Here is a 22,461-nt window from a genome sequence, read left to right as displayed (position 1 = left end):
AAAAGAAAATCCACTGAGATTCCCCCCTTCCCCATCCCCAAAGCTGTAAATACTGATTTAAAGTTCTCATTAGTTCAGCAAAACCTGAGCAACGAGCTTAGCAGCAGCATTTCTCATGTGCCATTTACAATGGGCATTTGCAGCAGGCTCCCCCAAGGCTTGCTGTACGCTCTTCTATTAAGGAATAATTTGCACAAGTAGTGATTACGAAGGGAAGCTGCATGAGCAGCTACCCATACACATTACTGCGAACTCAAGGGAGCCTTGGCCAGAATATTTCTATATTAAGCATGCAGTTACGTGAATCGTGCCAGGAGCCCCCCTGTGCCTCGTAACGGAGAGCCCCCGCACCCACAAAACGGGAGGAGGGGGAGGACGAGAGGGGGCAGGGGCGACCCCCTCCCGCAGCGGGGCTGGCGGCCGGGACACGGCCCTGACCACACTCCGCTCTGCCGGAGATCGAGGCTGCTGGGGGCCACATCCAGCCTTTCCCTCTGGTGCGTGATTGCCGGTGCTGCGCCACAGCGTCTGAGGTTAGATTTAGTCCAGCCTGGCAAATCTAGGATGGTTAAAGAAAATTCTGGGCAGTTTAACATCACTTGCCCGTCTTTGAGGGCAGCATCCCCCAAGGGCAGAGCCCTCTGCAAGCTTTGCATCTCCAGCTCGAGGGCTTGGCCTTCGGCATCACGTTTCGCAGTATTATCCAGTGACGCACGATGCTCCTTAGGAGTCTTCCCTGGAAATGGAAAAGGTTGTTTCCCTTCGTGATGCTCGCTGACGGGTTTGCAGAGAGCTCCCAGGCGCTCTCCAGTGTGGCAGGAGGAGGTTTGTTTGCATTAATGAAGAAAGCTCCAGGAGAGCCATGGCAGAATTAATAAAAGATGACTTTTTCATAAAGCAGCAAGAGCAGTGGGAAGCTTAGGAGCTGTTTGGGGGAGCAGGCTCAGAGCCTGCAATCTTGAAACCTGCTTTCTTCAAGAAACACAGCTTTTGCAATCACACTGCCCCAAACCTGCAGTCTCCCCTCGGCACCAGCCATTGAGCCGCTCGCCAGCGTCAGCCAAGGCGCAGGGGAGAGGGAGAGAAGCCCCGAGGACCACGAGCGCAGGGAGAGCACAACACAGCACTGCTGGCCTTTCGACCTCAGACAGCCTCAGACAGATCGGCTTTTGGAGAAATCCTCAAGAAACTGGTCGCAGCGCATACAGAATTACCTTTTTATGGTATACATGCTATAGAGGGTACGCGATACCGGACACCAGCAACGCTAGAGCAGGAGCGGGGCAAGTAGCCAGAACGACACCGTTGGACGCCAACAGAACCTCGCCAGGAGTCACAGCTAAGCCCCTGCCCAACACCACCAGGGCTGCCGGGGCGATGCCTGCAGGCTTCACCCAAAGCGAGGCACCGCCGAAGAGCGAGGAGCAAAGCAGGCACCTTCCCGTGGGAAACAGGCACGGGCCCGAGCCGCGCGGAGCCGGGTGGAGGGTCGGACACCGGAGCCCCGGCGCGGCGGGCAGGACCCCGTGGGCTCCCCGCGCCCACCGCCGCAGGCGTCTACGCGAGCGCAGCGAGGCTCGGCTGAGCCACGCTTTCCCTGCTAGCACGGTTATTTTTAACAGAGATTGATGCACAAGTACTCACACGGCGCAACCGAGCCAAGTTGTACCAAATCGAGAGAAACGCTGCCTGACCACAGCACGCGAGCCGCCGCGCAGAGCCGAGACCGGGGAGACGCCTCGCTGGTAGGAGAGCGCTCTCCCCGCTCGCGGGCCTTGCTCGCTGCCCAGCATTTCGTAGGAAGCTGGCTTTGTAACAGGGAAAAGCAATCACTTACTTGATCTTCAGGCTGGCGAGCATCGTCTTGTCGATCCTGGGGGAAAAGCAGAACAGAGAACGTGTTACCAGTGCGCCCAGGTTAGGTTCGCGAGACGCTCGTAGGTTTGTCTTTCCTCGTGGCTCGGGTAACGGGGGGCTGCTGGGCAACCTGACTGCAGCCCCCTCCGCAGGCGCTGACCGTCTGGCTGACGCGAGGATCACCTCCTTGAACTTTACTGTACTACTGTTCAAATTAATATGAACCTCCAGGCTAAAAATAGATCAAAGCATGAGCACATGAACCTGGGTCAAAACTAAACCAACCCCCCGCCCCCCAAAGATGACACTCTTCCCTTAGGGTTTCAGGCATGCTCACAGTTGCTTCAGGTCAAGCTAGGGCACCACAACATGCTGCTTGCATAGACCAAGATTCAGCCCTGGGAGATCTCTAGATCTCACTCCCCCCACAAATGACAGGTTTCATCCCTTTAAGCTTGATGAACCTGAGGTACCATGCCCATCCGCTCGCAACGGCTTTTTTCCCCTCGGTCAACTTCTTCCTCTATTTCCCCCTTTGCTCTACTCAAGGGGTTCAGCTCTTCCATCACACTCAAAACAAGCTCGTTGGTCCATGTCCAGGCCCTTCCCAAAGTGCTGTTCCCAAGCCTCCCACAAAGTACTTACTTCGAGCAAAGAGCCGTGACAAAACAGACACGCGAGGACCGTCCTACCGCTAACCTGACACTGCACCCCTGGAGAAACACAGTCCAGCCGGCAGGGAATAAAGAGGTAGCAAGACAAAATGTTAACACCTGGCTGGGGTGCTGCCTTGCTGTGCAACCTCAGGCTCATCCCTTCAGTGCTTTGACACCTCCTCCCCCCCCATAAAGCTGCCTTTTACTTAACCCAGCGTATTTGCTTGCTGTTGTTACAGCCGCCTGCGAGTGCCCTGGGCTCCGCAGATGAGACGAGCGCAGAGCTGCCTGAGCAACTCACAGCCCCGGTCCCGTTCTCGCAGCAGTAAGGTCCCAAGTTAGTTCATTTATTTGTTTGGCACTGCTAATAAGTGCCTATCTCCACAGAATTATTATGGCTAACACCATATTAATTAATGCAAATCATTGTAATGCCTCAAAATGTAAATGATATCTTTCGGCACTAATTGCAAATGTTATGTTTCTGCCACATGGAATTAATCCCACATCGAAAAAAAGGAAAAAAGTCCATTTCTTTTTGCAGTGCAATCACAGCCAAGGCCACCAGGCAGCAGCAGCGCTTCCCCGCTCCTCGCAGCTCCGCTCGGCAGCCGAGGCCGGAGCAGGGTGCAGGGCGCGGGTGCAAGATGCAGGTGCAGGATGCGCCCCGCGCTGCTCCCACGCCCCCAGCCTGCTCCTGCCCTCCGTTCCCAGAGCCGGGGCAGGGGACTGTGCCTAAAAATAGGCTCAGGGCACCACTATTACCACTTAATATTTAACAAGGCCGTCCACAGAGCTTGTTGATCATTAATTTGAGCTGAGCGTTAAGGCACCTTGGTGCAAAATAATCCGTTGCAAACTTTTTAATAGATGCAAACGTGTGAAGTGGGTTGCGGGCAAGTGAACCACCTCCCAAAGTATCCGCACCAAAACGTTCACACGCTACACCAGCAGAGCGGCAGCGAGTGGGTTTCACCAGGAAGGAAGCACGAGAAGAAAATCAGTTGGTGTTATTTTGCTTCAGAATAAAGGAGGGAAAAAAAAAAAAAGCAAGAAAAACCCTCTGCTTCGGAAAACCACATCTTCAGCATGACTAAAGTGAGGGGCTTAGCCAGGCCCTGCTCGGCACTGCCCTTCCTGAGGCGGGGCCGCGCGAAACCCAGGGCGGCCGCGCAGGAAGGGTGCGCCGCGGGTGGGGGCGCCGCGGGTGGGGGCGCCGCGGGTGGGGGCGCCGCGGCCCGGCCCGGCGCCCTCCTTCCAGAAGGAGCGGCCAGTTGAAACCCCCGCCGGGCGGCCAGCTCCCGGGGCGCCGGCCCAAACTCCCGGCGGGTTTGCCGCCTCCCCGCAAAGCGCTCAGCGTTTCCACCCCAAAAAGTTTCAGGCGCTCAGCTGGAGAGCCGCCGGCGCGGGGAGCCGCTCGTCCTTCCGCCCGTGCCCGCGGCTCCGTCCGAAACACGCGGCGCAGGCTGAGGACGGGCGCGAAAGAGCCTCAGCAGCGGCACAGAGCGGGGAGGGGAAGGAGGGCAGGAAGGGCAGCGGGGAAGAAGGCTCGTTTTCTCGCACGAGTTCCTTACAGGTCAGCGCAGGCTGCGGGGGCAGCAGGAGCGCGCAGCCCCGCTCAAAGCCGGCACGGGTGACGAGCGCAGCGAGAACCGGGCGCACCGCCAGCGGCCCCGGCGATAAACCGGGCGACACCCGGCAGGCAACGGATTTCCACCCGGCTTCCCGGGCAGAGGAGGAGCCGGCGGCAGAGCGGGGGGCAGCGGGAAGCCCCCGCCCGGCCCCCGGCGCTTCGGCTCGCTCAAGGGGCCGGGGGGGCTGGCGGGCGGCGGACCCCCCTCCCAGGGCGGAGAGCAGCCCAAGGGGAAGGAGGGCTCCGGGCGCGGAGCGAAGCGGGACGGGAGCAGCGGTTACCCACCAGCCGTAGCCGCCGAAGGAGACGCTGCGCTTCCGCTGGAACATGGTGGGGGCCGGCGGGGGCCGGGCCGGCCCCGGGCCCGCGGGATCGGCAGCGCCCGGCGCCGGAGGAAGCCGCCGCCGGAGCCGGAGCCGGAGCCGCGAGTGCCTCGCGCAGGAGCGGGTGCGCGGCCGCGCACACCGGGGGGGGGGGGGGGTCATTTCCTTTTTTTCTCCCTCCCCCGCCCCCAGCTCGGGCTTTTCGCAACCCTTTGCGGCAAACATCGTGTTTCTCCTAACGGCAGGAGCGGTGCGCCCCGTCCGAGGCAGGCAGGCAGCACCGGGCGGCTGGCGCCCGCCCAGCCCGCGCCGCCGGGTCCCCCCGCAGCCCCCGACCGGGTGCGAGGGACGGCGCGGCTGCACTCGCGTCGGGCTGGATGCTCGCCGGCAGCAAGCGGCCCAGCGCAGCTGCGACCGGCCCCCGGCGGGGTTTCGTGGGAAACCCCGCAGGCAAGGACGCCATCGGCCCGGTTTCCTCGGGAGAAGAGCTCCCCGGCCACCCGCTCCCCCTCGCCGGCGAGGGCCCGCGCCTCGCTCCCGCCACGGCATCGCCCCGGCCCACCCGCCACGCGGCCGCTGCTGCTTCGGTTTTCTCACCTCGGGATCCTCTTCCCCGCTCAGCGGACCAGAGGCGCCCATCTGCAGCCTGGCCCTTGCTGAAAAACGCGCTCAGCCCTTCACTAACCCCATTTCAAAAGTCCATTTAAATGTAAACGCTAACCTCTAGTGGGTATGAAAGCCCATAAATCGCCAGGTCCCCAGGGCTCATCATCCAAAGCACTTAAGATATTTAGAAACTTAAACCACATTTCCAGAAACCTCAGCAGCTTGAAAGCCATCAGAAAGCTTCCAAGGGCCAAGGCCTCATACTTACGCTACCTGATTATTATTATATTTGATTATCCCTGACACACATAGAAAATTTCCCCCAGACTCCACAGTCCAGCACATATGTGACTTAAAGCAGCTCTTAACCCAGCGCTCAGCTCTTGTAGAAGTCAGATACTAATCTAAATGCCCCAAAGCTTTAGATTAAAAGACACGTGGAGTCTGTCTGATGCCTGGAAGAGGGGAAAAGAAAAGCAGGGTTCAGGGGGAGAAGTCATTGAAGCCCAGGAAAAAACTGACTGAAACCCAACTATTTCATCTCCCACTCTCCTGCCCCCAGTAACCTCTCCTTAAAGGGATGAAATATCTTGGAAATCCTCTGCATTTTGGATCTCTTAAAAACATTCTTTAAAAAATACAAAACATGCTGCTGGCTTGAAAGCCATAATTCAGGTACCATTAAATATATGGAGCAAACATTTGCTTGGAGCAAATTTGTCTCTAGCCTGCATGCTTCGCATTAAACCTTTCACAGCAACAGCAGTGTGGTGTTATCCTCTCACTTCACTCTTCCCCTAGGTCACCTCATCTCCCGTGCACTTATACCCATTGATTTTTGCCCAGCTTGACGTAGCTGCCTGTGATTTGCACAGCTGAAAACAAGAGCAGGGAGCTTCCCCACGCGGATGCGCCCGGCAGGGCCGCAGGCCACGCTCCGCTGCGCGGCTCCGGCACCGTTGCTGCCAAGACAAGTTCCCAGCAGAGAGAAACCACCAGGCTGGACGGTCTGGAGACAAGTGCAAGCAATGGGAAGCATCCAGCTATGGTTGGCAGCACCCCAGAAACTGTCTGGAGAGTAGAAAGGAAAACAGCCAGCCCTTCGCTTATAAAATTAACTCTCGCAGTGCTGTAAGCATCAATTATTTCATCTCACCCTGCCACTTCAGTCCTTCCGTGAACTTACTGACTCAGAGCAGCTGGAGCCAACATTTAAACAGCACTGAAGGGGATTACAGCGAGGGACCACGATCAGGTCACCCGGAGGCTGGCCCCAGCCCAGCAAGAGCTGTGCAGCCCACAGCAGCTGTGACTGCCCCAGGGAGCTGCAGCCTGGGGGCACCTGCGCAGGAGCACTGATGGTATTTGCTCATCACCATTGCTCCAGCACCGTAGCACGTTGCCTCAGGACACGGGGCTGAGCCGTACGAGCAACTGGAGGAGGAACAGTGTCCTGGGGCTTTCCTAGTATTGAGGGGAACCACCTAAAAAGAAGGGACCAGAGAATGGTTTAAGACTCCTGCAGCATGCACAGCCCCTGGGCAAGGCTCTCCACGCATCTTGGTGCTCTCAGGAACGCTGCTTGAATTAGCCAGTCATCAAATACCCCTTTAATTACAGGCTATTATAACCAGTAGGTCACAATTACTCTGGAAGGTCTTCATTACATCCTGTTTGCATGACAGTTCTTCCAAGGAAATGAGAATGATCTAATATCTCCCCCCTTGATTTCAAAGGCCAGAAAGGCTGGATCTTGATGAAATAATGATAACAATTTCCCACTGTGCAGAAGGCCCAGCAGGCAGGAGCCCACAGTAATCTGCAACCACTGCACTGACATTTCTGGGGGAGCCCATGTCCCCCACAGCCCCTGGCTGGGCACAGAAGCAAGGCTCTCCTGGCCAGGCCACCCCAAGGAGGGCACGCCAGCAAGGACAGGTCCATCGGCAGGACCTCTGTAGGACCTAAGGTCTCCAGGGACAGAGACCACCTCTTTCTAGGTCATACACGCCCTGGACACCAGAGTCCCACTTCAATTGCAGTTCCCATAGAGACATGAAAAATAGCACCTGAACCAAGACAAGCTTAAAATTACACTGACAGCCTGATTCAAATCCCCTAGAGGTCTGTGAGGGCTCTGTGTTCCGGTGGGCATCACATCAGACCCATAAGCACTTCTCTTTCCCCAGCATAACACTACCAACATGCTTGAAACAAGGCCTGTAGCAATGCCACCGCTTCTGGGATGAAGCCGGCAACACCGTCCCACCAGGGACAAGCTGCTGCAGAGTGCCTGCCCACAGCCAGCTTGCCTGCACACGAACACATCCAGAAATAGTTTGTCTGCAATGACATTTCCTTGCTTTGCCTCTTCCCTCCAAGGTATTTCACACAGTTGGGCTCAAAATTGAAAGGGGAAAAAAAAGCCCTTCTCCCTTCAGAGCAGACACAGCCAAATCACAGGCAGGCAGCACGCAGAAACAAACACCTGGAGAAAGATGCCTCCATGGCACCATCTGCAAGGATGAAATTAAAATTTCCCCAGGGTGTCCAACAAGGACAGGAGAGCACACCACCGTGACTTACTGCTGCAGCCAGGTCTGCTCTGCCCTGCTCCACAGGCTTCACCCAGCAAACCAGCCCCTACCCTGGCACCCGGCTTTAAAAACAGCCCGAGGGTGGTGCTCCCCAGCTGGAGGCAGCCGCTCGCCGCCTTAACGAGCAAATTACTGTGATGGAGCCCTGCTGGCGCAGCAGGCGCCGGCGCTACCCGGGGCAGGCAGCGGGCGCTGTCGGCTCCGCGCCGCCGACGTCCCGCGGGAAGAGCGGCCGCGAGACGCCTGCGTTTCCCACGGCTCCACCGCACCATCCCGAGCGACCGCGACCAAGTGGTGGGAAGGGGAGGGGAGACGGGCTGCAGCGATAACAGCGCGCTGACGACTGCGTGGCATTAAAGCTTAATGAGCACAAACTGCCGGGCTGGGGTTTTGCTGGCAAAGGGGAACACGAGCTACTGCTGTGCCGGAGCTGCACGCTGCCCCAGACGGTCCTGCGCGGCGCTGCCACGGCGCCGCGAGCCGGCCCTGCCGCAGGGACAGCTCGCCCGCCCGGCGCCCCGCTCCCGCGCACCCCGGCTCCGCGGCCGCCTCCGTCCCGACCGTTCCCAACGCTGCATCTGCAGCTCTCAGGGAGACCCTTGAAACGGGGGTGCCTCGAGGGCTGTGCAAGGCAGGACAGGCCCAGGCACAGCCAAAGAGCGCAGAGGCCACGAGAGCCCGAGGGCGCCCTTCCTGCCGGGCAGCGGCTGTCTCCCGGCTGCAGGCTGCGCGTGCGGTTTCCTGCAGCAGCGGAGGCCGCAGCGCGCCGTGACGCAGGCGTTGGCGGCCGACGCGCAGCCCCGCGCGCAGGCGTTGCTCCCGCCCCGAGGCCCTGGGCCGGGTCCTGCACAGCCTCGACCCTCTCGCGCCCTCCCCGGAGTGGCATCCGGGCCGTGCTGCGCTGCAGCGCAGAGCTGCGGAGGCCAGCGGGGCCGTGCAGGACCGCCCGGAGGGGTCTGAGCACCCGCACCGCTGCGGAGACTGCGGCTCGGGAGGCGAAAGGAAGATCAGGTGTTTCCTCGATCCGCCGAAGCTCGGTGCTGGCCCAGAAGATGATTTCCAAGCCCCCACGTGGATTCGGGAGCGAGGGAGGCGAGGAGAGAAGCGGTGGGCTGAGGCATGCTGCAGGAGCAGCTCGGAGGGTTGCTCAGCACCAGCTGGGTTCTCACCAGACATAGCTGAAAAAAATTCATCGAGAAGAGGCATCTGGAGCCTGCTGCTCCAAGAGCAGCGTTTGTGGAGCAAAGCGCACAGACTGTTTCCCCAGTGCGTTGAATATTACTATTTATCATGACACTCTAGTAGGCACTGCAGCTTGCACAGGTCTGTGCTAATGAACCTACTGCAGATGCACTACCAAGAAATGGGGTGAAAACCCGGCCATGCACATTTTCTACGGCAGGTAAATCATCCTGTGCCAGGGCAGGCTGGGACTAGCCAGCCCTGGGGCCGGCTGAGCGAGAGCGCTCTGTGGTCACAGCACGCTTGGTGCAGGCACACCGCGGTCACGGCACGCTTTGGGTGTGCATGCATGCTTGGTGCAGGTGCACCGCGGTCACGGCACGCTTTGGGCACATGCAGCGCATCCTGCCCACCTTGGGCACAGGACGGGTCTGGGGCAGGACCGCGGACGGCCGCCTGCCCCGGTCCCCGCGGTGCTGGTGCGCTCCCGGCGTCAGAGCCGCCCTCGGCCCCAGGCTGCGCAGGAGTGCGGGCGGGCGCCCAGCCGAGGCTCGTTCCCAGCCCCCTGCAGCACCGGCTGCTTCTCGGCAAAGCCGGTGCAAACTGCACCTGCTGCTTCAGACCCAGCGGGGCTGCGCAGAGGCCGGTTCGACGGCCAGCTACGGCCTCCTGGGACAGAGCAGCGATTTGTGCAGAAGCAGAAATTTTCACCAGCTCTGAGCTGCTGCGTCCAGGAGCCAAGACGGGAGCGAGCCCTGGCCGGGGCTGGCCCCATCCCCGCAGCGCCGCCTCTGCCCGCGGTGCGCGCACGAAGCGTGCCGAGGAGGAGAGGAACGCCGCTGCTGTCTGGCCGTCTCCGCAGCAGCAAACAGCCCAGGCGCCGGGGCGAACTGCTGCCCAGGAAGGGCCGCGTAGCGCCTCCCTTTGCTGCTCGGGCCAGGAGAGACCGATCGCATCATTAGCGTTTCGACCCCATGTGCGGCACACCGAGGGTATTCGTCTTTCTATTATGAGCCTAAGGAAGGTTGTGGGCACCCGGAAATATTAGATTTTGTCCCAGCAAGAAGAACGCGCCGTGCATATTGTCAGCCTCGACGTACAAAGCAAAGGGAAATGGTGTCCGCGTTAATTCTGGCTGAGTACCTGGAATACTTCCAGAGGTGTTTTCTCCCCTCCGTGACACTGCAGAAGAGAAGCGAAGCAAGACGCCCGACGCCTTGAGCAGCCGCTCCCCACGAAAGCCAGCCTTCCCGGGCCAGCTCGCAGGTGCTGCCTCCGGCTGCCTTCCTCTGGCCTCGAACCGGTAACTTGGTTTGCAGAGTCTGAGCACCTTTCGGCACTGTGAGATGCCCCCAGCGGTCCCGTTTTTGGGGAGGCACCGCCTGCCCAGGACCCTGTGGGCAGCCAGCCTCTCCCAGCATCCCGCTGCAGAGGCACAGGGGTCATTTCTGGCCACAGTGCTATGGAGATAAAGGCATCACGGAGACTTCCAGTCTCTCATTAAATTATTCTTAGTTCACTATGAATTTGAAACTCTTAAATTAAATGTACAGAGCTCCTTGTTTTCTCAGGCCCATCCGTCTTAGAGCTGCAGCGTGCTGAAATTCTCTAGAGAAACGTCCTCTTTAGGAAGAACCTGCTCAAGCACCTCGATTTTCCTGCGTTTCCCACGCTTCCTCCAACCTCAGCATCCCTGCCCATGCCAGGCCGGCTGGGGGATGCTGGGAGTCGCTGGCTCTGCACGCGGGGCTGCTCCTGAGGATCCGGAGGAAACGCTCTACAGACCTATCTGTCTGTGCACACACATATATATAATACGATAGGATATATTTAAGACGGACAGACAGACTGATATGCTCTGAAAGGCCGCGTGCTCTGCAAGAAGAGGGGGCGTGCACAGGGGAAGGGGTGCCCGCGGGCGCAGGACCCCGCTGCAGCAGCGGCCGGCGCGGCGCGGCGCGGCACAGCACAGCACCGTGCAGCACCGCGCGCCGGCCCCGCTCCGCTCCTGGGGCCGTCGCCATGGCTACCTGCACATCGGCGCTCGGCCTGCACCGCGGCCCGGCCCCCGCACGCAGCGAAAAGGGCAGTTTGGCCCAGTTTGCATGGCGAGCACGGGGAGGGACGTGGCTGCCACCTGTGAAGCAGCTGGGCCGGGGTGGGGGGCACCGAGAAAGAAAAAGCACTGTTTAAACTAAAAACCAAGGCTGGAAAAACAGGGTGGGGGAAGGATGGGCACTAGATGGAGCTGAATACGCTCTGGCTGGAAAAGAGGAGGTTTCTAATCCTTAGCCCGTTTTCTGGACCGGCTCCCCGTAACAGAAGCAGAGGGGAGAAGGCGCGACGGCAGCGCGGCGCGTTTAGCAGGACAGCGCAGGAGCTGGTGCCCGCCGTAGCAGCGAGCCCGGCCCGATGGACCAGCACGTGCCCTCGCACCCTTGACTCACGGTGGCTTTTCTGCATCATTTGCAGTGTTATGAGATCCCACCCGCTCTGCTCTCCGAGGCGCCACGAGCGCGTGGTTAAGACAGGATTGAAGCTAAGATGTGCTGGCTCGGGGTTCGACTTCGGCAGGGATCAGTGTTCAGAGTCAAGGCCAAATCTGCATGCGGTTTCATCTAAATTTTGCAAACAAGACACAAGATTTTGACTCAGGCTTTTCGAAACCTCACTACATCTGCTGTTATCACCTGTATTTCACACCATTTGGGTATAAAAGCAAGATCTGTGCTACATTCAAATGAGAATTAAGGAACAGCTCTTTCTGGTTTGGCATCCGACTCGGAGGCAGATGTTAAGTCTAAGCAGGGATTCATCTTCCCCCATGAAACTGGAAGGAGGTCTGGGGAGACTGGTGTGGTTTTAGCTCTTAGAAAAATGTTCTTTTCGTAATGTTGCTGTTGAAGCCCCAATGCCAGCAATGACAAACAGCGCAGTCCGACCCCAGGTGCGCGGGGGGAGCAGGAGCAGAGGGGCCCCCGGCAGCCCTCGGACCCTGCTACCGTGCAGAGAGACTTAGCCATAAAAAAGGAAGCGATAAAACAAAAAAGGAATCGATAAAACACATATCAGCACAGAAGAAGAGTGGTGTTAATGATTTCGTTATCATGAGCTGCCCTTTGGGAGGAATCAACAGCAAAGGGAGAAAGAAATATCTGTTAAACCCGCTACATGCAAAGACCGAGTTTGCTGCTGGGAATCACGCTTCTCGCTGAATCTGAATTTAGACTCCCTGGCTTGGTGCCAGCCCTCAGCAAATTGTGCCAGGCGGACAGATATGATGCCCCTTGCGATGCTAAAACAAGCAGCGTTAACCGAAGGAGCGGAGCCCAGCGCGGGCGCAAGGTGAGGCCCCCAGACACCTGCACCCCACGGTCACCAGCACCCCGTGGTCACCAACGCCCAGCAGCCCGTGGACACCAGCGCCCTGCAGACACCAGCACCCCGCAGACACCAGCACGCAGCGCCCCGCAGACACCAGCGCCCCTCAGACACCAGCACCCCGCAGACACCAGCGCCCTGCAGACACCAGCGCCCAGCACCCCACAGACACCAGCGCCCAGCACCCCACGAACACCTGCACCCCGCGGTCACCAGCACCCCGCGGACACCAGCATCCCATGGACACCTGCACCCCGCGGACACCTGCACCCCGCAGACACCTGCACCCCACGGACACCAGCACCCCGTGGACACCAGCACCCCGCAGACACCTGCACCCCACAGATTCCTGCACCCCACAGACACCTGCACCCCGTGGACACCAGCACCCCGCAGACACCTGCACCCCACAGATTCCTGCACCCCGCGGACACCTGCACCCCGCGGACACCAGCACCCCGCGGACACCAGCACCCCGTGGACACCAGCACCCCGCAGACACCTGCACCCCACAGATTCCTGCACCCCGCGGACACCTGCACCCCGCGGACACCTGCACCCCGCGGACACCAGCACCCCGCGGACACCTGCAGCCCGCGGACACCTGCACCCCGCGGACACCAGCACCCCGCGGACACCTGCACCCCGCGGACACCTGCACCCCGCGGACACCAGCACCCCGCGGGCAGCAGCGCGGCAGCCTGGCTCCCGCAGGCAGCAAAGGGACACGGCCCCAGGGAGCCTTTCCCATGCCCTGTTTGGGTCAGATGCAGAAAGCTGGGGGCTGCCCCTCTGCGAGCGCGGCGCCCTGCCGACGGCGCCGGCTCAGAGCCGGGCGCTCCGCCGAGACACGCCGGCGCGGAGCCCTCACGGCTCCTGCTGAAGTTGCCTCCTTTGAATTTTCCATTTTTCGTGCCGGCGGCGGCCAGCGCCGCTCCCAGGCGTTGTGGCACGCCGGCACACGGCTCGCCGTCCCCCATGGAAGGATAGTCCCCTGCCCAGCGCCTCCGACATGCCCTGAGCGGCCGCTGCACATTGCAGCACAGACAGAAAACGGGAACTGTGAAGCGTCTCAACAATAGATCCCCGCGCTGTGCCTCGCCTTTACAGCCAGACAAGCCTGTCCGGGATAGAAACAAGGACAAACACGGACCTCAGATACCCTTTGTCAAAGGCTTACCCTGTGTATTTACGTTCCCGTCCCCGCACGCTATTTAAACGCTGCTATACGTTGTGACTGCGGCTCAGATTCAGCAAGGCTCAGAAGCGTCTTACCTCGACTTCCTCGCTGGTCTCTCTCCGCAGGATTAGCGCTTACATCAGCGCTGGATGAACGCGGAGCGACGTAATTTCCCAGCCCCCGGAGCCCCGCAGCCGAGCTGCGGCTTGCGCGCTGCCGATGGCGAAGACCGCGCGCCGGCGGAGCGCTGCGGAGCGCCGCGGGCTCCCGGCCGGGCCGGGCTGGGGGGCGGCCGCCCCCGCCAGGGGCTCCGGCGGCGCCGGGCGGGGGGCTCCGCCGCGCCGCGCCCCCGCCCGGGCAGGGGAAGGCAGCAGGGCCAAGGCACGGCGAACTGCTGGGCGAGGGCTGCGGCGGGCGCCCGCCGGGGGCACCTCGGCAGCGGCTCTGGAGCAATGCCCAGCAGCAAAAGCCGAGGATTTACCCCTTACCCCTTCCGGGGGGGGGGGGGGATTTAAAAGGAAGGGCTGTTACGTAAAAAAAAAATAAATTAGATAATGGAGCAAAACTCTGTGGATTCAGTTTTGAAAACAGACTTTAGTCTTGCATGTGAGCCCTTCAGTAGATGGTCTGTCACAGCTGAATTACAGATGCAGACTGGGATGAGGCAAAAGCAAAGCCTCCAGGGCCAAAATCTGGACCCGCTGAAATGAAAGGCGAAACGTCCGTTCCCACCAGCGGGGACAAGCTGGACCGTCCCTTCTAAACTGCAGGACCTTTGCCACAGCTCTAGCACCCCGTCACCCGGCAGAGTCAAGGATGGGCCCGGACCGAGCCGCTCAGCCTGGTCTTCACACAACTGCACCCTTTTTGCTCCGTGGGTTTCTAAACAGAATTAGTCAAACCAACGCTGTTCCCTTTCAGGGAGGCATGGAGGCAATAAACCTCCGTGTTACCGATTTCTGCCACGCACGCGGCTCTGACGCTTGTCCCGGGAGCGCGTCGGCCTGGCCGTCTCGGCGCGTTGCTGGTGTCTGACAGGACGCTCTAGCGATACGCGGGTGGCTTGGAAAGACCCATCACCCAGCTACCAGACCAATCAACGAGGCTTATCAGAAGCATATAATTTTTAAAAACCATAGCACTATTTTGCATCTAGCTTTTCTCTGCATTGCAAATGCAATAGCCAGGAACGCTGCGATGCTCTTGAGCAGCAGAGCTGGGCTGAGTTACTCAAAGCGTTCCCCTGCTAGAGGAATAGGGAAACAAAAGGGCGATACGAAAACATTGTTCGGGGATTTTGCAGCGTTCTGTTAGACCAGAGTCACAATGTCTAGCAGTAACTGATATGCAGGGATTAAGCCATACCACAAACTGATCCCGTTACCTGCAGTCCCACATTAGCACAAAATAAGCATGGTTTTACCAAAGCTGCAAAGAGCAAGTGTAGCTGGAGCCACAGAAACCCCCTGGACCTGCCCCGGGTTTGGGCGCCAGACCGGGGAGGGGAGTGCCGAAGCAGAGGCCGTCCGGGCCGGGGAGCCCCGAGAGGCGCACGGCGCCTGCGGCTCCCGAGCCGGGCGTTTCGTCCGAGGGAGCGGGAGCACCACGGCAGCCTACAACCCGGTGTGTGACAAGCCAGAGGAAGCAGGGTCTGTGCTCTTGCTCTTCCGTAAGATGCTTCTCAAGTGGGACCGACGTGCACATTTACGTGGGTGGACATACTACACCTCTTACGTTAGTCCTCCCAGTGACTCACCCGACCTCTTGCTGCGCTGTGCCACTGCCCGCACGCAAAGAAAGGAAAGCTGCTTCTATCCACGTCCATCACCCAGCCCAACTCGGACAGGGAGCGACGCGGGCTCCTGCTCATACGAGCCTTCTGCGTTTCATCCCTACCCGGTCGCACTCAGCACGACGCTATGTGTGAGAGTTGCTGTGTCTCTGGCGTTAGGAAGGGGCTAAACCGCAGCCGGAGGACACCGACTCCTCTAGGCGCTAGAAAGCGCTAATGTCACGAATGGTTCTTGTGCATGTCCTTGAAGTAAGGGGGACCAGGATTTCAAGACAAGGCAGCTATTACCACCTTAGACTTCAAGGATTTTATAATCTCCACTTGCTTTCAGGGCTTTTTGCCTGGAACTAACTGTTACATAAATTCAGGCAAAACTTCTGCTTTATCCTATTAAGGGAAGCTCAAATCAATAGTGTGCGAGGAGCTCACAGCAGGTCACGCTTCCCGGTGCAGCTTCTCACTCACGCCTGCCCCACCAGAGCAGCTGCCGAGACGAAGGCCACCATCGTCCTGTCGCAGCTTCGCGGGCCGAGCGCAGCCAGGAGCTCTGCGTCGCCGGTTTACGTAGGCACGCCCTTAAAAAGACTTTTTCTTAATATTTGTATAGGACCCAGCACAAAGCGCTGCAAAAAATGTATCGTGATGGCCAAGCTGCAGCATCGTGAGCCTGCTTCACACGGGACCAGGACTGCTACCCGCTGGGGCTGGGCCCCTGGGGTCTGCGGCCGGCAGGACCGACGGGTTGCTCGAGTCAGGGCCAGACACGCGGCAACTTGCTGAGCTGCAGCAGTAGCTGCCGGCAGCCCTGTCCTTCCGGAGCCTGCAGGACAGAGGCCAGGCAAGCCGAAACCTCTGCCTAAGTAAGAGTCTCTTAAACCCACTGCGTTCAGCAGCAGATAACTCACCTGTGCAGCGCTTTGCGCTCCGCAAGCTTGCAGCAGGCGCTCTCGTGCACAGCAGCTCGAGGGGTGCATCCACGACAGCGCCAGGAGCCACGTGCACGGCTGGGACGGGCACGTGCACGTGGACGCACTGGGAGCCCCTGCGGCAGGCACGGAGCCGGGACATGCTCCCTGCCACGGCAGCTGCCAGCAGCTAGAGATGCAGCAGCCTCTTAAAAAAAAACAGAGCAGTGGGGACCCAAAATAAGCAGTGAGTTGACTCCATAAGACCTAAAATAAGCAGTGAGTTGACTCCATAAGAAACGTCACAGACTGGAAATTAGGAGTTCACCCCGGGGGCATGCAGCGCTGGGAAGCGTCTCTCCGAAGCGGGCTCCGGGCCAGCCCTGGGCGAGGGAGGGAGGCGGCGTGCCGGAGCAGCCCGGCCGACCTCCGGATGCCCAAAGGCGAGGGGAGCGTCGCCGGCACAGCGGGGTCGGGCAGGGCCGGCGGGACGGGGCAGTGTCGCTGCGGTTCCCGCGGCTCCGCGGCCGGCGCCTGCTGCCTGTCTGTGCCCCGTCAGCCCCCATCCCGCTCGCTCTGCTCTGCGCGCCCGGCTCTCAAATCGCTTTTCCTTCCTCGGCGGGGATGCACGCGCCAGCTGCCACCGGCCACGGCTGTTCTGCAGACTCTCCCGGGTTTCTCCGGGGGACGTCCCAGCCCCCTGGGAAATCAAGTAAATCTTGTGGCGTTAACTCCAGCGGTACTCAACCTCCGTTACAGATTATGTCACCTGCATTTAAATCCCACATTCTCTGTGATATATGTGCATCAACAGCAAGATCAACGCAAGCGACTGGCAAAAATTAGCTAAAATTAATAAGCAGAGTGGCAATTCATTCTTTTTTCAAAAGCCTCTGCCAGTGGCAGGGGGGCCCTTGCTGAGGGATCGCCGCAGCGGCCCGTGCAGCGGGGAGCGGGGCACCTCCCGCCCGCGCCGAGACCCGCTGCGGCCGCAGCCGGGGCCAGCGCGGCCGAGCCGTGCTCCCCGGCTGCTCCTCCGCCGTCTGCTGCTCTGGCCCGTGCGAGCCCAGGGAGATAAATACTTCAAGGCTCCTAAGGGCTCTTGTAGCCAAACTGCTGCTGAAATGAAGAGGGAAAAGCTTTTAGCCGTGTGGCTACCCAGGGGCTTTTCTTTTATCCAATGCTCTTAACAAGCAGGAAAATAGATAGCGCGCTATGTGTTTCTCGAGGCCCACAAGGCTTTCATGTTAATGACGTTTTATCGCAAAACACTCAGATCTGAAACGACAGCAATGCATATGCATCACAGGCAAAAAGAGCCGCGACGCGTGCCCGAGACGTGGCTGCAAGACATGTTCTCAATGAGCTTGGAAAGAGTTTAAGCGCTGAACGAAATCGTGGTGCAGCCTCTGGCTCCTAATTTGTTTTTAGCATAAATCTCATGTGTGTCACATACATAAAACGGGTCCTCCAAAGGCTATGGGACTGGCCAAAAAGCATGAGATTTTTAGAAAGAAAATTTTGGGGAGGGAGCTGTTAATTTGTAGTTTCCCCTTCTCTAAACCAGGGGGGTCACTTGCGTGGTGTTTCCTACTCCTCGCTGCAACCGTTAGGTCTAGGGTCTTACTTTAAAACGGGAACCAAGGGGCTCGGCAGTCCCCGGAGGGCAGAAGCTGGGACAGCCGGGCCCGGGGGCTGCACCAGGAAAGCTGGCGGCAGGAGCGCCGGCCCCGCGCCAGGGACCGTCCTTCGTACCTGCTGGGCGAGCCCAGGTCCGCCCGGCTGACGATGCGGTGCTGCTGGGGCGAGTGCAGCCACTGGAAAGCCGTCAGCGTCCTCTCCTCGATGCGAAACCGGCCTTCTCTCACGTACCTAAAAATAACAGCGAGAACGGCTGAAATATTTATCAGCGCGGCACTGGCAGGAGAGGGAGACGCAGGGCCCGGGGAGCGGCGGGCACAGAAACGCTGTTCAGCGTTGCGAGTCAAACAGTGATCATAGCGCGTTTTTCAAGGGAAGAGGGAAAGTCACAGATTTGTGGCAGGAGGCTACAGAAAAGCTGCAAATCCCTGCGGCGGGAGACGCGCGCGGGGCCGGGTCCCGGGCGGCCCGCCGAGCCTCCCGAGGCGTTCCCGGCCCGAGCTCGGGGCAGCCCTGGCCGCCAGCCGGACCCTCGCTGCACCGTCCCGGTGGCGGCGGCCCCACAGCCCCCGCGGGCGCAGGGACGGGCCCGGGTCCCCCGCCGCCCGCCGCCCGCCGCCCGCCCCAACATCGGAGCCGTCCTCAGCGCCGCTGCTGCCTCCGAGACCTGGCTAACGTCCTTCTCACGGCGTTTCAAACGCCCAGCCGGGCGCTGAGGCTTTTTCGGGTGATATTCCAGGGATGAATCAACGGTCGTTACTTCGGTTAAAGGAGTCCGTGGCCTTTAGCGGGCGAGCGCAACGTGCACAACCGCGCTGCCGCCACCGCTCAGAACGAAATCTGCCGTGCACCTGGGGCCAGCGACCCCCTGCGCGTCACGCGCCTCCTCCGAACAGGAAATTCCTCCAGCAAGGCATTAATTACCGAAGGCCCCGCAGAGCTGGCTGCGCCCGCCTGCGCACATCCGTAATTTCCCTTCTGGTGCCCGTTAACGGGGGAAAAAGGAAGCCGAGAGGAAAGGACATTGGAAAAGCAACACCTCGCGCTCCCCCCGAAGCTGGGGCTGAGCTCCCCTGGGCAGGAGCGAGGCGCAGCCCCGGGGCGGCCCCGAGGCAGGGCGGACGCCCGCAGCCGGGTGAGCAGCAGCAGGAGCAGCAGCGGAGCCCCAGGGGGAGGAGGGAAGGCGCTGCCCGGGCCCTGGGCGCACCGGCCAGGCGCCTGCGGTCCCGCCGGGAGACGCGCTCCGGCGCCCCGGGCCGGCTCCCGGCGCGGCTGCTCCCGCCGGGAGGGCAGAAGTAAACCGGAAAGTCTCCCTGGGTTTCCCCAGCAGAGAAACTCTCCCTCCGACCGGCGCTGCTGTAGGAAGCAGGCAGAGGGCCCTCCGCGTGCCCCCTCACCGCCCCGGCCGGGTGACGGGCGGGCGGGCCGAAGGGAGGCGGTGGGCAGCAGGGGTGGCAGAACAGCCAAGCCAAGCAGCGCTGCAACTGTCCAGGCTAAGCGTGCATGAAAAACCTGTCCTGGACTAGCAAGGAATAGAAATAGAAAAAAGTAGAAGCTTAAAATCTCCCCCGGGTGATTTGCACTCACGCCGTTCACGCCGCGCTTGCCAGAGCTCCTGCCCGGGGCCGGGCCGCAGGACCCAGCCCCAGCCCCGGCCCCGGCTCTGCTGCTCACCTTGGGCCGGCGCTGGGACGCGGGCACCAGCGCTGGGCCCGGCTCCAGCTCTTACATAACCCGGCGGGGTTGTAACCCAGAAAGTCATTCCATTCACATCGCAGCACTGCTACCGCATCCTGCTCAAAAGTCACACGCTTTGGACGTCACAAACTACACAATTAAAAATTAAAAATACAGAGAGAGCATGTTTCCCACGTCAGCCTGGCCCAGCTGCTCCCTTCGCTGCCCGCAGCAGTAAGCAGTTACTCGTGCGCCAAAGTCTGGTGCGGTCTCAGCCTCCGCAGCCCTTCACGCCCGCGGACCGCCGCGTGCCTCCAGGACATCCCGTGCGTGTCCCTGAGACTTGCCAGCTACAACACCGGGACCCGGGGCCCACGGCACTAAGACGCTGCTGACCCCCCCTTCTCCAGGGGATGATTTCTTGGTAACGGGAAGTCTCCAGGATCTGGCCAAAGCAGATCTCCTGACCCTCCTCTGCCTCTGCTGCATCCCGAGTGCCGAAGATCCCGGCTGAGGCAGCAGCGATGCTTGAGTGCCCTTTCCCTGCGTGGGGCCGGTGCCCTTCCCAGCGCGGCAGCCGGCCCCGCGCTGCTGACATGCCCCGCGCGGGGCGTCCCGGAGGCCCGGGGGTGCCGGAGCTCGGACCCCGAAACGCCAGGAGCCCGCCCAGGCGCCGGCCCGGAGCCCCCTCTTCGGCTCGTCCCCTCTCGGCAGCGGGACGGTCCCCAGGCCGCCAGGTCGGGCGCAGCCAGCGCACAAAACTTGCAGCCCCCCCACCCCGACCTCTGAACATCTGCAGCCCCCGGCCGGGACCCCCGACCCTCCCCTGTCCCGCCGCTCTCCTGGGGCACCGCTGGGACACCCCCCACCTCCCGGGGCCCCGCCGGGACCCGGCACAGCCGCTGCCCCCCGGCGCCCCCGGCCCCCGGCCGCGCTCACCAGCGCACCAGCTCCCACCGCCGCTCGCCCGCCGCCTTCCCCGAGGCCATGCTGCCGCGGCCGGGGCCGGCGATGGGGCTGCTGCCGGGGCTGCTGCTGCCGGAGCCGGAGCCGCCGCCGGGGGGGGCGCGGCAGCCCCGGGAGCGCCCGCCCGGTGGGAGCCGGGGCGGGGCGGCACGGTGAGGGGCGGCGCTCGGGGCGGGGCGGCCCCGGGAAGCGCCCGCCCGGCCGGGGGGGGGGGAGGGGGCGCAGGACCCCCCCGGGGCGCCGCTGCAGCGAGGCGCTTCGGGAACCTGCTGGAGCCTGCGGACCCCCGGCTCGGGCCGGCCGCGGCGGGCGCTGAGCCCCGGCCCCCTTCTCCCGGCGCTGCGGCGGGTGGGGCCTTCTTGTGGTTTCCCAGGCGCTCCTGGCTTTTGTCAAGCACCTGGAAAACGCACAGAATGCCTGATAGGAGATCTAGTGCCGGGTTTCAAAATCAGAGTGTTTTTGTTAGTATAAACGTGCCTTTATTATATAAAGCACTATGCAACGCCCCTTTCCCCGTATAAGCAGTTTTGAAGGCCACACAGGGTATTTACCGGAGTGATTGATGTGCGCATAAACAGACATCCAATCTTACGTTTTGCTTTGCAGACTTAACTTTAAGAGAGCAGTCTCCCACTGACTAGCTGTCTTCCGTCACAGAATAATGTCTCCCAGGAAAGGTGCATGTTCCAGCCTCTCAAACACTTAAAACAAGTCTCAACAAAGTATTAGAAAGCCCTTTGGGAGCTGTCTCGGGTGGAAGTAGATGCAGAAACTGGCTCTTGCCGCCATGCCCCCTTCCACCCTGCTTGGCCTTACCAACGCTTACCCAGGCTCTCCCATGCAGTTCCCCAAACGATGGGTGCCAGCGATTACCCAGCGAAGGCTGGGGGCTAGAGCTCAAGGGTGGGATTTACCCCACAAACACTGGTTATGTTGCCTATCGTTGCTCATCCTCAAAAATGAGTAATCCAGCAGAATTTTCATATCTGACTTCTATGAATGCCAAGGTGAAAATTACTCTTGTATAGAGCCAAGGCAAAAACCTACCACCCAACTGAGTCATGACTTCCACTTTGAAGACCTTGGGAGCTGCTTGGTGCGTTTCAGTTACAGATGGCCCACTGTGTCTAGAAAACAAATTGGAAGTGTGTTTAGAAAACATTTCAAGGAGCTTTCACTCATGCTAAAAGTGATTTCTCTGAAGTGTTGTTCTAGGCCTAAATCCTAAATTTCTAACCTTTAGGAACATAATTTCACAACTCTACGTTCCCCAGATGCTTTACCCACAATGCAGCAGCTTCATTTAAATTAAACAACATTAATTCCTCAAGTAAGTACCTATTATTGTAATTGTGGCCTCCTATTCTTGCAGGACATAAACACATCTGAAATGCATCAATGCGTTTATTTCAGCAGCACCTCTGTCGAGAAGGAAAGTGGTGCTCTGTCTATTTTGGCAAGAGAGAGGCTAAGTGGCTTTCTCAAGGTCACATAAGAGGATGTTAGTGGCAAAACAGGGGATTCAGCCAGGAGGTCTTGAAAATCTTAGGCAGTGACCTACTACTCTCTGGAGGAGCCACCTTTTCTGTCAAATTACGGGCTGAAGATCAAACAGAAACAACTTGCCCAAACAGGCTGCTTCCACTCAGTTCACAGCATCTCACCCCACCACACCCCTACCCTGTTTTCAGTTTTAGGCCTGCACCATCCTGAGACAAATTGGCCACATTCGGGCACTTGTCAGGAAAGCTGGGAGCCCTCTCCCTACGGAGAGAGGAGGCTCTCACAGGGCTGTGGGCCAGTGGCTTTGTCCTAAGCACGTAGCTGGATGCTTCGGCTGAATTTGTCATCAGCAAATTGTTTATACTGAAATAATCAGATTTTAATGAGCCCAAGAGCAAGTGAGATGACATCTCAATGTGCCGCTGTTATCAGTTGCCTGCAGCCTTCAGGAAACAGATCTGCAGTGGAGTGACATTTTTCATGACCTGAATCAGAGCTAAGGGCAGATATAAGTAATCTGATCCCCATTCTGCAAAGCCCGATGGCCGTATTTAATTTCATA

At 59.9% G+C, this 22,461-nt stretch overlaps 1 protein-coding gene across 8 annotated transcripts in view; it reads right to left on the bottom strand.

The window, feature by feature from the left end:
• The window catches only part of RAP1GAP2 (RAP1 GTPase activating protein 2), a 71,000-nt gene extending 50,524 nt beyond the window's left edge, over positions 1–20,476 (bottom strand). Inside the window, exons 1-3 of one of the 8 annotated variants that reach the window (XM_068909882.1) lie at positions 20,370–20,476; positions 17,868–17,984; positions 1,838–1,873 (exon numbers count right to left, since the gene is read on the bottom strand). In XM_068909882.1, the coding sequence (XP_068765983.1) occupies positions 1,838–1,873; positions 17,868–17,984; positions 20,370–20,419 (203 nt within the window). In that variant the 5' untranslated portion in view covers positions 20,420–20,476. The other 7 variants (XM_068909887.1, XM_068909885.1, XM_068909886.1 and 4 more) reach the window with 7 other exon arrangements.
• Positions 20,477–22,461: the final 1,985 nt, after the last annotated feature.

The sequence above is a fragment of the Struthio camelus genome, chromosome 16 (genome assembly GCF_040807025.1).
Source record: "Struthio camelus isolate bStrCam1 chromosome 16, bStrCam1.hap1, whole genome shotgun sequence".
NCBI classification, from domain to species: Eukaryota; Metazoa; Chordata; class Aves; order Struthioniformes; family Struthionidae; genus Struthio; species Struthio camelus.
Note: the sequence above shows the minus strand (reverse complement) of the source record. Positions and strands in the feature narration are given on the sequence as shown.